At 42.6% G+C, this 14705-nt stretch overlaps 1 protein-coding gene across 4 annotated transcripts in view; it reads right to left on the reverse strand.

Moving 5' to 3' along the window:
• mogat2 (monoacylglycerol O-acyltransferase 2) overlaps window positions 1–14705 on the reverse strand; it is a 34896-nt gene that overhangs the window by 14976 nt on the left and 5215 nt on the right. For 3 of the 4 annotated variants that reach the window (XM_070555656.1, XM_070555655.1, XM_015960164.3), the window contains exons 2-4: window positions 13914–14230; window positions 11340–11635; window positions 7859–8037 (exon numbers count right to left, since the gene is read on the reverse strand). In XM_070555656.1, the coding sequence (XP_070411757.1) occupies window positions 7859–8037; window positions 11340–11635; window positions 13914–13963 (525 nt within the window). In that variant the 5' untranslated portion in view covers window positions 13964–14230. Of the gene's footprint in view, window positions 1–7858; window positions 8038–11339; window positions 11636–12159; window positions 12234–13913; window positions 14231–14705 lie in introns of those variants that run through there. The other variant, XM_070555657.1, reaches the window with a different exon arrangement.

The raw sequence follows: 14705 nt of genomic DNA on the forward strand, positions 1-14705 counted from the left end.
TAAACCAAGGATGGATCAAAATTCCCCAGAAAAATCTGGGAAGAACCACCCCCGCCCCCAACTTAAAAAAATAAGTAAGAATGATCTTAAATTACAAGTTTTACATTTACATACACACACACACACACACACACACACACACACACACACAAACACACACTGTATTTAACTAACAATCCTCATGCAGGGTTCAGAAAAGAAGGCTCCATGTGGAAACTTTCCGGAGCTCTGCATCTGGATGAGCACCACAGCTGGTGTAAATGCTCTGATTGGACTCATTGATTTCTGATCCAGGTGTAACTGGATCGTATCCATTCTGAATTTGGCTTTAGGCCCTCTCTCATGTAGTGTTTCTTAACCCTGGTCCTCAGCCCCCCCCCCCCCCTCCCTCCTACATGTTTTAGGTGTTTCCCTGCTGCCACACAACTGATCTAATTGACTGCGTGATTAACAGGCTCCTGCAGCCCTTGATGTCTCCCTGAGGAGGCCCTGCAAACATGTAAAAGTGGGTTGAAGCAGAGGAGGCAGATGATGACAAGGAGGACAAATTCATTGAAGAGGTCATTCACGAACCCCAATTTCTGATGATATAAGCGCAATTTTGGTGGACCATGATATCAACCATGGTCCTACTCTGAGAGAAGCTGAACAGAGAGTCCACCCACATCTAGACCGCTTCACAGTGGCATCCATAATAAGGACATTCCCACTGGGAAACAGATATGTGTTCACCACTCTCTCTTCTACTCCTCTCAGACGGTATGTGCAGCACTGTACTACAGTGTATCACATTACCACATTATGTGTACGGGGTATTGCAGGGTGCTAATGCTCCTTTTGCAGGCAGAGTGGTAGTTTCTGTGTGTAGCAAACCCAAAGGTCATGTGCTCACATGAAACATGACCAGAACTTAACTTTTTAATTTGCAGACACAAACACCCCATCTGTCTGGCCTCCAAACAGGAAGCACTTCACAAGGCATTGTCACCAGATAAAGGACACATAATAATTCCCAGCTGCCTTATTATGGCTGGAACAAAAGTCAAGCAGAAGACGAGACTTTTGCACTCACTCTGGATAAAGTTCATCTTCCTTGAATCATAAATGACTTTTTAAAACTTGATAATTGCATAAGTGTCATACAATCATGTCTTGTTAAATCCCAAAGTGTTTGAACAATGTGTGTAAGAATCAGTGATGTGTTAAAATGAATATTTTTAAGGAAGGAGTGATTTCTTAGGTATTTTGGGAACACCCTTTAAACGTGTCACTCTGATTTGTCTAAGTTTATAAAGAAACGTTATTAAGAGCGAGAACACTTCCTGATCTAGTCAGTCTTTGCCGTTCCCTTGACAAGGCCAAACTGGTGAACAAGCATTTGAGACCATGCTATCTTTTGACCTCAAGGTCAAAGCATCTATACAATGTTTGTGAGTGATTTCAGACACAACAGCTCTTTTAAGAGCCACTGAACACCCTTAGATGCAAAATAGACACTCCAGCTTCCTGCCGTCACCCGAAGATAACCCAGACTAGACGGTTGTATTCTGAGCTGGCTACGAGCTCCGGTGCAAGAGGTCCACGCCATTGGCAGTGTCCATCTCGACCTCCTGGATCGCTTGGGGATCTCCACACAAGGGTGGGTAGACTCTGCATGATTGTGTCGGATGGTTTTATAAACAAATCTCTAGCTTATGAACCCATACAGCCAAATTGATTTTACAACCTAAGCACCGCAAACTCTCAGATACTTAAGAAAGGTTCTGCTAAAACATCTAGGTCTCGTCGCATCTTTCCATTCATCATTTGTTCTCTGTACAACCATGATTTCATTCATACTTTGTCATGTACAATCACTTAGTTTAGGAAAACAGATTTAAAATAATTTCTATAACTACATTCTTGACTCTGTCCGAATTAATATGAAGTGTGTACATGTTCCCTGAATAGTCAACAAAACTAAAGTCTTCTGATTAAACATTCGAACATCAATCAGATTGATTTTTCATATTTATATGGAATATCACATCTGATTGACCATTTAATATAAATGTAGGAGCCAATCGTGTACTTATTGTTTCTTTATATGGGTGTAATTTCAGCTTAGCTCTCATACGGGGTCGCTGCTGTTGATTGTGTTGAGTATACTATATAAGGAAGTGCTTCACTGTTGATGTCAGGTGCTAACCCGGAAGAGCTTATGGTTTTTGACCGCAGTGGCGGGTGTGTGTGAATGCAATATTCTCTAATTAAATACATCAAAGAACATCAGATCATTGGCGTTCAGAGAGTTAATTCAAACCAAACTATCACCATGATAAAATGGACACCAGCAAGCGCGTCAACCATAAAATGGACACCAGCAAGCGCGTCAACCAGGTAACTCCAGGCAAAACACCTCAGTAGCCATTAGGGTGACCAGATGTCACGCTTTTTCATTACTTTTCAAGTGTCCCGCAAAATGAGACTCATGTCCCGCTTTATTGACAGCTTCCGGTTTGAGTTTCAATCTTATAAAATAAACTGGAGAAATCTGCCAGTTGCTGTCAATCAAATGGAGGCGGGACTTTAACGCAGATCCAGAGTGTGTGTGGAGCGCGCCCGAACCACCAAAACAAGCGTGAGAGAGCACGGAGGAGAAAATGCTGTAAACTCGTGAATTAAACGTGTTCAGAGATACTTAACAGAGTCTTTGTTGTTTCTGAGTCATTCTTTCATGTCTTGGTGCGGAGTCTGATAATGAAGATGTCAAAGGCAGGTATTCCAGTAATTAGACAGGTCCATGATAAACACAGTGGAGGCTCTAAAGCTTGGTTTATGCTTGACGCATTTACTTTCCGCTTGGTGATGCGGCTTGCAGATGGAACGTGCTTCACAACTTGCAGCGTTTATGGTTCATGCGGCTTGTCTCTGCGGTGAGCCAATATTCTCCCAAACTGTAGGGGGCAGCATGGAGCTCTACGGCATGCATCCAATACTACACCATTGTAGAAGTAGAAATTACTGTTGTTTACAACATGGCATTCCAGCATTTTTTAACAGCGTCCTCGTCTTTTCCGACAGTGCGAGCCATTCCTCCCCAAGAATTATTAACATGTTGATCACGGTGATCTTTTAGAGCTGAATCATACAAATGTCTGTATTTACAAACCTCTGCCATACTAGTTCTTGCCAGTCTGCCATGTTTTTCCGCGTCCGACCATCCGTGTGGTTAGAAAATTTCCTAGGTGCGCGGTGCGGAAAGTTTGGACCGTGCGGAGGTGCGGTGGAGGGGCGTGGTTGTTAAAATGACGCAATTTTGCCACGCGGAGCCGTGTGAAACTTGTGGACGCGCCAAGCATAAATCAAGCTTTAAGCTTCCCAATGTCAGGTTTGGTCAGGACAAAGTATATACGTATTCATGCAAAGTTGTCCAACTTTAAAATTTGATGTAACCCTAACTGACTCCGGTTTGAACTGTGTGCTTATTCATTTTGTGTCTATGATGAAGCCATGGAGACTTAATAAAGAAGTCACCTTGTGAGCAGTGAATCCTTCATTTTTGTCAGTCATACAGAAATACTTGATTTCAAGAGGAAAGACAGCTGAAAATGTAGTTTATGTAAAGCTTTGACACAACATGGAAATTTAATTAGATATCCAAATTTGAATTTTATCATCAAATAAAATCTTAGAATAAATAAACACATTTTAAGGGAGTAATAGGGAAAAGGAGATTAACACCTTTCAGCATGTGCATTTCCTGCTTTTTCCAGCAGTGATATTGCTAATTCTGTTGAAGGAAATTCACTGTTTAATGAGAGACAGCTGGTGAAAATGATATGTAAATAAGTCAGAATGCATGTAGACCTACATAATTAAGCAAAACTGAAACACTAATATAAAGTATATATATTATATTTTTTTCTCCCTTCGAATCTGGGAGAGTGGAACCCCAGCTCCAGCTATGGACGAGCCCCCAGGGGGCCCAACTTGATATTTTTCCATGGGGCCCAAAATCTCTGGCAGCCCCCTTGCCCACAGGGTTAGGGTTCATTCAGCTCCACCTCTTTCAGACATTTGAATTGTTTTTTTCATAATGTAACCTGCTTGAACTCAAATCCACCTTAAACTACCAATGCACTTATTTATAAAGTTGTTGATTTAATTACAAAACAAACTATTAGAGATTTACATGGTAAATGATAAATGGCCTGTATTTGCGTAGCACCTACTTAGGGTTCTACAACGTCTTAAGGTGCTTCACAACACAATCAGTAATTCATCCATTCACATGCTGGTGATGAGCTACATCGTAGCCACAGCTGCTGTGGGGCGTGCTGATGGAGATGAGACTGCTGGCGCCACCGGTCTCTCCAACCACCACTAGCCACCCACTGTGTTTAATTACATCTTACAAGAGGCCATCCTTATGCTGGCGAATGAGTAACTAAGTAATTTTTACTCTGAGTACACTTTATTTAAGATACTTTTTACTTTTATTGGAGTAAACAGTTAGGGAAATACTTTTACTTGTACTTGAGTAAAAATAGTGTTAAAAGTAATTTTGGTACTTTTACTGAAGTAGAAAAATTGTAGTTCTCTTTGCACCTCTGATGACATGTAAATAACCCGTTAGGAGTAGGAGTATAAGACAACTCTTTCTAAATACAGCTAAATGAACTAGATGATCTAAAAGGGTTCAAATGAAGGCGACTGGACTTCTTTGGTTTCTTGACGACGTTTCTCTTCTCTTCCGAGGAGCTTTGTCCATTCAGACTTGTCCAAGCTCCTCGGATGAGAAGGATTGTTGCTGTGCCACTGAAAACCACAAGAGGTAGACAAATATCAACAATGAGCAGCAGCCAGATTTCCATAAAAAATAAACAGATGATTTGTTTTTACATCACAACAAAACATAAATATTTTTATCCAGGTTTGTGTTATGCATCATTTAGCTATGATTAAAAAGCAGGTATGCATTGTTATTTTTAGGGTTCTACAACCCACTAAGATGCTTTACAGCACAGCCTTTTCCCCCAGTGCACTCGCATTCACACACGGATCAGCTACGCTGCAGCCTCGACTGCTCCGGGGCACACTGACAGAACCCAGGCACCATCTGTTCCTCCAACCACCACCAGCAGGAAAGGAGGCAGAAGGTGACAGCTGGGACTCGAACCTGCAAATCCAGTTACGAGGGGGGCACTTAACCACTGTTGCCTTACTGAACACAGACTATCCACTTCACAGTATCTTGTCGGTATTGTAACACTGTCACATTAAGCCAGTCCAAAAGGAATAAAGTATGTGATGGATTGTTGCACAGAGCAGATGTATTATGGTTATCAGTTATCAAGGAGGGTAACTGTGATTTTGTGTTCCACGGTATGTAAATGTGTAGACCAGGTTCAATCATTTGTTTTATTAGTGTTGATTACCACGACCCGAGCTAATAAGAGAGGGTGCACCAGGTGTGTGTGGGGGTGGTGCAGGTGTCAGCGTCTCTTGCTGCAGCCTGCTTAATCTAAAGTCCCCTACGTTACACGAGTGTACACAGATAAAGACCTGAACAAGAGACTATTAAAAATGTAAACAGAGCTTGATAAGAAAAAGGAGGAAATACCTGACTAGAGCTTACCGCCGGTACCAAGGGACGACTAGACACCGTGGAGGATTACCTGACTCATTGGAAATCTGCGGAGATATCCTTGCTCTGACCAGGGCTCGATTCCTGTGACACCTGGTGACATCAGTCCATTTCTCTTTTTGTGGTGTGCCACTTGTTTCTCTTAGCTAACGGACGTCATGATTTTGTTTTGGTTGTTTTGGTGGAAAGTTTGTATGCTGTCGGGCGTGACCGAGAAGCACCAATCAGAGACCTTCAGATGTGTTCCTGGGCAGTAAATAGGACATGGTTGAAATTTAAGTTTTACATTTCCGGGAATACAAAAGGAAACTCAATTATCCTTCTTCTGCCTTATCTGAAGATGAGATGATTGTATGTAGGCCAATTAGTGAATGATTTTTAGGCTGACCCCGTAATTTAAGTCAGGGATTATAGAGTTCCCCTTGTGTGTAATTAGCAACTCAGCCTCTTAATGAAAGTAAGGGGTGGGGGTGGGGGGGTGAGAATGATAAAGAGATCACGAGTCATTTATGTGGCCCACGTTTACCCTAGCTGCTAGGTAAGGGCACTTCCTCAGAAGGCTTGAGCGTGCAACGAGGGACACAGCCGGGGGGGTCAAACCTCCAACACTGGGAGAGACTGGGAAAAGTTTATCCAGGAGAACATAATCTGTAAATAAAACCACACGGTTCCTCTCAGAGGTCTCATGTCCAGACCAGACCTAGAGAAACTCGTTCATGTGTTCATCTCCAGCAGGCTGGACTACTGCAGTAGTCTCCTAGCTGGTATTCCCAAAAAAACTGTGAAGTAGCTGCAGCTTGTTCAGAATGCTGCTGCTAGAGTCTTAACAAGAACCAAGAGAACGGAGCACATCACTCCTGTTCTTAAACAGTACGTGAGGCTGCACAACTGTACATCACAGGTGGTTGTGTGCAGTACTGGAGCTCCACAGGGCACGGTGCTCTCACCCTTTCTATTCACCTCCTATACCTGAGGCTTCACCTACAACACCTGCAGATATCACCTCGATACTTCTACCACACCAAAAAATGCATTGAATTGGTATACAGGTTTTCTTTTATTTTCTGCTTTCAACAGCAACTGTGAAGTAGATACAAAATTAAATGTAATAATAGAAATTATCACAAAACTAAAATATTAGGTGAATAGAAATTACAAGTTACAATGAAGCCACTTTTAGGCAACTGCATTGGTATTGGTTAAAGAGCAAGTCACCCCCAAATCAACTTTTTTTTCTGATAAACTATATAAATGCATGTCTAATCGTGCTGCAGACACGTGTAGTCAATAGTTTTGCACTTTAGTGCATTTTTGCTAAAATTTTAATTTTCTGCCTGAAACTGTCAGTGTTGTGCCGTTGTCAGGTAAAAACTCTGCACTCCATTGGCTAAGAGGTACCCTAGAACGTTAGCTGGTACCATATGATGTCACAATGTTGTTGTGAGTCTGTGTGTGTATTTGTTAATGGCTCCGCCCTCTCGGTCTGCTAGGCAACAGCATTTGTTGCATTTTTCAAACAGGAAGTGGGAGGGGAATAATACTCTGGCAGGGGGTGACTTGCTCTTTAACTTTTACAGATACCGATGCTGGTGTCGGTATCGGCCTGATACCTATACCAGTATCGGTATCGGTGCATCCCTAGCTACCAGTAAACTACAGAATCCATTTTAAAGTTCTTCTACTAGTTTATGGGAACAAAGTTCATGTGAGATCTCCCTCATATATCTACACCCAGTAGGGCTCTGAGGCTGTTAGGAAACAGTCAGCTGGTAGAACCGGGTCAGAACCAAACAGGGTGAAGCTGCTTTTAGCCACTATGCTGCTCACAGATGGAATCAGCTTCCTCATGACCTCAGATGTTCTCCAAATCTAGAAACTTTTAAATCAAAATTCAAAACTTTCATGTTTTCATCAGCCTTTGAATGAATGTTCTGTTCACCCTTTAACTTTGTTTCTTTTCATTTTTAAATAGTAGTTTCTGTCACGTTGATTCTTGTTATTCTTGCTAATGGAAAGCACATTGTTGCCCCTGTGTATGACATGTGCTGTATGAATAAAGCTGCCTTGCCTCTATGGTAGAACAGGTCAATGACGAATATGTTCTTGTTACTCTGGAGGCAGTTGCTACTTTTAGAGGAGAGTAAAGGCTGCTGTTCTACATCAGAATAAACGGTGGCATCCTGTGATCCTGACCAGATAGACTATACACACGCAGCTGCTCTCGCTCACCTTGATGGGGAAATAATCCCTCATGTATTCCCACAGTTTGAGGCCACACAGGAAGGACACCCTACGGCCTCCGCAGGCAGGTGTGTCAAAGTCGTAGTACCACCAGGTAGCGTACAGCACGCTGATCAGCCAGAAACGGGTGAAGAGCAGGTAGAAGAACACGAAGATGCAGGTGAGTGCTGCAGAGGAATGTGGTTTTTGTGGTGAGTTTATTTAGTCATCAAGCTCTGAAGATGCAACGGCTGTGTCCACATTCAGGGGCTGCGTGCTCACGAGGTCGGCTAATGCAACGAAGACTGTTCAAAGTTAAAGAGTGCTCCGAACGCGGTCTTTATATCCATTCTTCTTTTCCCTGTTTTTGAGAACATGTGCAGTGTCTTCTCCTCACCTCGATAAATCCTGAGATGTACTGTCATCCATCACACAGATGGATATGAAGTACAGCAGCGTTTTCATGGTTTTCAGAACCCAAAATTACTCATGTCATGAAGCTAGCTTAAAATTGATATGGAGTCCTGGAACCCCCCATGGGGTGGTGGTGATGAGCTACACTGTAGCCACGACTGCCCTGGGGCGCACTGACAGAGGTGAGTCTGCGGTACACTGGTGCCTCCGGTCCCCCCAAACACCACCAGCAGGTAAGGTGGGTTAAGAGTCTTGCCGAAGGACACAACGGCTTGAACCTGCAACCTTCCGATCATGAGGCGAGCACTTAACTCCTGTGCAACCGTCGCCTCTTAAGTTGAAATGAAATTAGTAAGAGCTTTTAGACTTACTAAAAGGCAAAGCCAGCCTCCCAGCCGGTGTGCGTCTTTTGGAATCGTAGTATGTCCAAGGAAGTTCGCACCTTTCTCGCCTCTGAGTTGGTGGAAGGGTTCTCCTACGATTGGCTATTTCATTTAACAACAAGCCAGATTGTTGCTGCTGGGTTTGTCAGCAGCCAGATCTTACATACCAGATGTATGCCTGTGATAAATAAGTTTAATGTATCACACTGTTAGACTTTAGATCTGTTGGCTCTTAAATATTGGGGTTAACGGACTGATGTCTTCACTTTCATGGGTTAAGGCCATTTGCAAGTTTGAACACCTCTCTAATCATCTGTTTAAATGCATAATAGAAATTTAAGTCAAAGCTAATTGTGATTTAAACCTATTTTTGAATAGTTTTCATTATTCTAGAAGACAAACAGACCTGCTGCACACAACTGGGCAGTTTTATCATATTTCATACCCAGGTAAGGCACTTGGATGTTCATCCTTTGCATTCTGCTTTAGGATAACCTCAATGCTTGAGAGCCAACAGACATAACAGTGTGATGCATGCAACAAGATTCATTATAAGTTTACGTTTTACATTTTTCAGGTTTTTTGAATAAAAGAAACATAAAAAAAATACTTTTCACAACAGGGCAGAAAGGTAATTATAGAGCTAAGTTCACATTTTCTCTACAAAACTCCGTAAACTTCCTTCTGTTGGTGGCAAGGCAGTCTAAGTGGTTTGCTACCAAATGAAACAGCCAATCATAGGAGAACCCTTCTATCCAATCAGAGGCAAGAAAGGCGGGACCTTCCTCAGACATCCTTCATAGTGATGGGAATTCCGGCTCTTTTTAGAGAGCCGGTTCTTTTGGCTCAGCTCACCAAAAAGAGCCGGCTCTTTCGGCTCCCAAGTGGCTCCTCAGATTTTCTGTTGCGTAGAGTCCATTTATAACCAAAATAATGCAAAAATGTGTAAAATGATTTACTAATGTAAAAGAATGCAATATGTCAAATATTTATCATTTCTATGGATTTATTTACTGAACACTTTAAGAAATCTCAACTTTCCGACTGCTGGCGCTCATTTTCTCACCGTCTTCGTCGCACTCTCCTCTCTCTCGCTCGCCCTTTTCCTCCTCCTCATTCCCTCTCGTCTCCCTCCACTCGCATGTGCTCTGCTGTGTGTCTGAGTCTGATCCTCCCTCTTCCCCGCCCCTACTGCTCTGTGTGTGGACAGTCTGGACACGCAGTTACACATGCTGACCAATCGCCTGTGGCTTTCACGGCTCCCAATGACGAGCCGGCTCCCGTCGTTCACTTCAAAGAGCCGGCTCTTAGAGCCAGTTCGTTCGCGACCGACACATCACTAGTCCTTCGACGCTACCAAACGATGCTGCTGACAATAGATCTGCTGTAGCTCTTCAAACGGTAGAAAAACCTGGAAAAAGTTTCAAACATGTGCGAGCTCCATGTCTGCAGCTTCTTCTCAGTGCGGTAGCAGTTTCTAGGTGACAGGTAGACGTCCGCCGAAGGGCCAGGACCATTGTTTGAGGCTACACTGTCACAGCTGTTAACATCCGGTCTAGCCGGTCCCGGAAGGACGCGTTCTCCTGAGACCAACGAGGACGGGAGCTCATGAGCATGCAACCCCTGACTCTGGGCACAGCCGGTGTTTCAGGTATTCTCAGGTTTAGGTCAAGTTTTTCATCATGTGTAAAATTCAGAGCAGGACTTAACTGTTTAACTTTTTTTACTGATATTTGAGAGTTTATTTACTTTGTGTTATTTAGAAAACATCTCAGAAGCTTCAAAAGGCTCTCACTACGACAGGAAGCACCCTTCTTTATCCCAGCTCCCTTTAGGACTTCATCACCAAGCATGACGCCACTTTTAGAAGGTCATGGTAACTGGAGGCATCTATGGGCTGTACAGCTGTTCGTAGTTTAATTACCTGCTTTGTTTTTACACTTTTAGTTGACTTAATTGTGTTAATAATAAATAAATAAATAAATAAATATGTATGATCCAATGTAATGACTCAGAGTCGCACCACAGCCTTACTTAAGGGGGTCTCATCACAACGCTTTTCATTTGGTAGGACACAGTAGTTAGAATGATTTTATTTTGAAAACTTCCCGTTTATGTGTTTGTTTCTGAATATTTTATTTCAACATTGCCTTCTGGAGTTAGGTTTAAACATTTAGACACCATTTTTTTAATTCCCTAGAAAAATACAAATCAGAAAAAGTAGTAAAAGAATTTAAAATCCCATTTTTATTCCTGATGATATCAGACTTAAGGAAACGGGTGGTATTTAGATCCTCCGCCAGAGAGCAGAAGACATTTACGGGATTAGAAAAAGCTGTTTTGTCAGGAATGCACAGATCCTGTCAGAGAGGTAGACACTCTTCAACATGAGATTTTGTGTTTGTAATAATTAATTTGGAAAAGAGTTTAATTTTAAAAATCTTGTAATAAATGCAGGCTTGAGGAAAGCTGCAGGTGAGACTTTAGAGTGGTTTAGACCTGGTTGTATCATTCCAGAGGATGAAGCAGCAGAAGCTGCTGGTTCAGGACGCGCCAGTATGATAAATTATAAACTGTCTGCTCTCTCTAACTTTTCTGCATTTGAACATCCCCAGAAGAAAACTGCAGGAAAGTCAAGCGGCCCTTGTGGGCGTTTGTTTTATGTCAGTGTACCTTCAGACATGAACACTCACCCAGAGCTAGGAAGGAGAAGACCCATGCTAGAACCGCAGCAGTCTGCAGCCTCCTCTGGAGGGGCAGGTTCACAGGAGCAAAAGCAATTTTCATTTTTCCATAAAAGACGAGAAACAAACCAGAGTGTTGCTGCTGCTGCTGCTGCTGCTGCTGAGAACAAGAAGGACCACCGAGGAAGTGGGTCCAAAGTCTGCCTTTCTCACCTCCTATTGGCTGGCTTATCTCAATCCAAACACACTTTGAGTTCTCAGTCCTCATCAGACATTTGACCATGCTGGGATGCTTGGACACAAGCCTGAGGGACAAGAGGACATCAACAAGATTTATTAAGCTTTAAAAAGATCCTTTTATTTTCTTTCTTTCCATTAAACATGACAAGTGTTAAAGGCAGCCGGCGCTCAGCATGATGGCGTTAAAGTACGTTCACATGGTTGTAAAAGCAGACCAGTCTGGTGGAGCAATCAGCGTTCCAGTGTAGCTCAGAGTAATAAAGGCGCATTAAAGACACCTAACTGCCTCATCATAAAATCACACTATCAGAGTCGCACAAAGGTCTTAGAGCGGGTTGCAGCAGCGTTTAAAGGTGAAGGGTTGCCAGGTTTACACAATCCTCTCACTCATAACCCTAAATGACCTTTAGCTCACTCACACACACACACACACACACACACACACACACACACACACACACACACACACACACACACACACACACACACACACACACACACACACACACACACACACTACATATCCTACAGCAGCAACAGGTCAAATGTTAATGGTTTGAGTTGATTTTAAAGCTTGAAATGAGCTCACCCCAACTTGCGGCTAATCCGAGCCCCGACTGCTACAAGGCTGGTTGAGACCGTGGTGCTTTTACAACCTACAGCCACAGAGCTGCTACGCACTACTTTTCTTAGCTACGTGACATCGTTCTCGTTAGCCACGGGCTATAACCGACTCAAAATAAATGTGTTCTATCCTTTTGAGCTGAAGATGGCCCTAGACTGACGTTTTTAGACAGAATTTATAGTTTTCAAAGAAAATGGATCAAAATGCTAAAATAATAACTACACGTCTATAACACTGTTAGACAGTCATTTATACCAGTTATCAGCTAAAAAAGTTCATTTTGATGTAACTTACTCTTTAAGGTAAATATTTCATTTGCTAACTAAATATTTTGTTAAAAAGTTACATAATTAGTTAAGTTAAATAATTATTTTGGAAGCAAAGAAGTTAAGAAGTTAAAACAGTTTAGAAGTTGAAGTGAATGTGAGCTAAGAAGGTAAATAATTAGTACAACTTATATTTTCAAATCAGTTTTCCAGAAACTACAGTTGGGATGGCTGTCCGTGATGACCTCAAACAGAAGTACAGCCAACTTCAAGCCGAGTGCGGCATGTTTCACCGGCATGGCGTGTTTCACCGGCGTGGCGTGTTTCCGATATAAAAATAACAGCTGAATCAGGGTTTTATGACCTTCTCCAAGTACACGTGAGACTAGCAGACCGTGGTTTTACCATCAGAGATTAGCTTGCCGTGCATGGTGCTACCTTAAGAATCCCCGCTTTACAAAAGCAGCGGTGTGCTGAAGTGGAACAATCCAGGTGTTTGTCCAGCATCAGAATACACATTAAAGAGTAATCGGTAGATGGAAAAACTCTAAAATTCTTACAACTGTCGCTCCCCTCTCCCAGGTGGACCTGTTACAAGATATTGTTTATGCAGCATTAACAAACATTTGCAAATGCATTGTCCCCAGAAAATGAACTGTAAATAATTTTGCTCTATAGAGATAATCAAACTGCAAAAGCTTTTTATGTGTTTGGAGCAGGGGCGGCGTTAGGCCCGGCTACTTGGGCTCAAGCCCCCGAATCTTTAATGAAAAGCCCCGGATCTCAAACGTGGAAGTAACATGCAGTACCAAAGTCCAACAGAGAGGGCGCAGCTGGCAGTAGTTTGTATACAGCCTGTCTGAGCCTCCACCACTGAAGAAGCCCTTCCGCAGCCGGCTTCTTCTACACTCTCTGCCTGAAACGCATGAGTGAAGATGGACATAAGGACGTTTTTTAGACCAAAAGTACGGCGACAGAACCCCAGCTTTGATGTTACTGGTGTTGACTCAGGTTTGTGAGTCTTATTAGAAAATATTTGTTGTGCTGCTGGTTTGCCTAAAGTTAGCTTACTATCAGGTAATGTTGTTGGGGAAAGAAAGGGAATATTTACTATCATCTCACACTAAACACTAACAGGAACTATACTCTGCCCTGAATATGCTTAATATGTAGCTTCAGATTAAAAATTATGTGGTACAAGACAAATATGTATGTTGACTAGTGCGTGTCACGTGTGTGCGCATGTGTGTGTGTTAAGCCCCGGATCTTCTTCAGTCCTTAATCCGCCCCTGGTTTGGAGTATTACTCAGTACTTTTATACAAGGAAACATTCTCTGTACAAAATGAACATTGCTTTTAGAAGCACCGATGTGTGGATGGTGGCCATTAAACTTGAACACGTGTGTTAGTCTTTTCTCATTACACTGATGCTTCACAACGCCATTTTTTTACCTTTCAGCTTTGCACAGGTGTAGTGAAAATGCTGGTTGCACTTTGAACATGTGGTCTTCTTTCCAAACTCTGTCCTTCCACAGTGCAAACAGACTGTAGGGGCTTGATGTTCTGGGTCCATTCGGTGTGTCAGGATTTTTGGAAGAAGACTCTGTCTGAAGAACTGTTCAGCAATCAGGAGGACTGTGCTCAGCATTTTTCATCTCTGGCTACATGAGTGATGGTGTGATCCTGCTGGCTCCAAACCACTGAGTCACAGTGCTGCAGTCCAGACTAGTGAGGACATCCTGTCCAGGGCCTTCAGCCTGTCAGACACCCTGAAATAAAAAGAGTGATGAATATTACGTGAAAAAGCTGAAAAATGAAGTGGAGACTTCTTGGATGCTCTATTAGTGCAATTAATGTCACAGCAAGTCATTTTGTCCAACAATTGCACAAACAATATCCAAAAAGAACGCACAAACGCTACAACTAATGGTCTAAGTTGAGAGACTGAAAATGGCAGAACAGTTTTAAGGCGAGGCCGAGGCTCAGGCTGAGCTAACTCTGCGGTCACATGGGTCTGATGCTCATTAATTATGCAGAATTTTAGGCTTTTAATACACTTAAACAGAAGAGTGACAAAAAATTCACCCCCCTCAGAGTTGTCATGAGTGTAAACTAGATCATTTAAACCTAAAACATGTTCTGGTACCAGGCTGTGCACATGTTTATTTCTGCTGTGAAATTGGTATTTTTAACATGGGAGTCCAGCGGATGAGGGTGGAACTGCAATTTTTGTCACTTCCTGTT

This window comes from Nothobranchius furzeri, chromosome 10 (assembly GCF_043380555.1).
Source record: "Nothobranchius furzeri strain GRZ-AD chromosome 10, NfurGRZ-RIMD1, whole genome shotgun sequence".
Classification (NCBI taxonomy): Eukaryota; Metazoa; Chordata; class Actinopteri; order Cyprinodontiformes; family Nothobranchiidae; genus Nothobranchius; species Nothobranchius furzeri.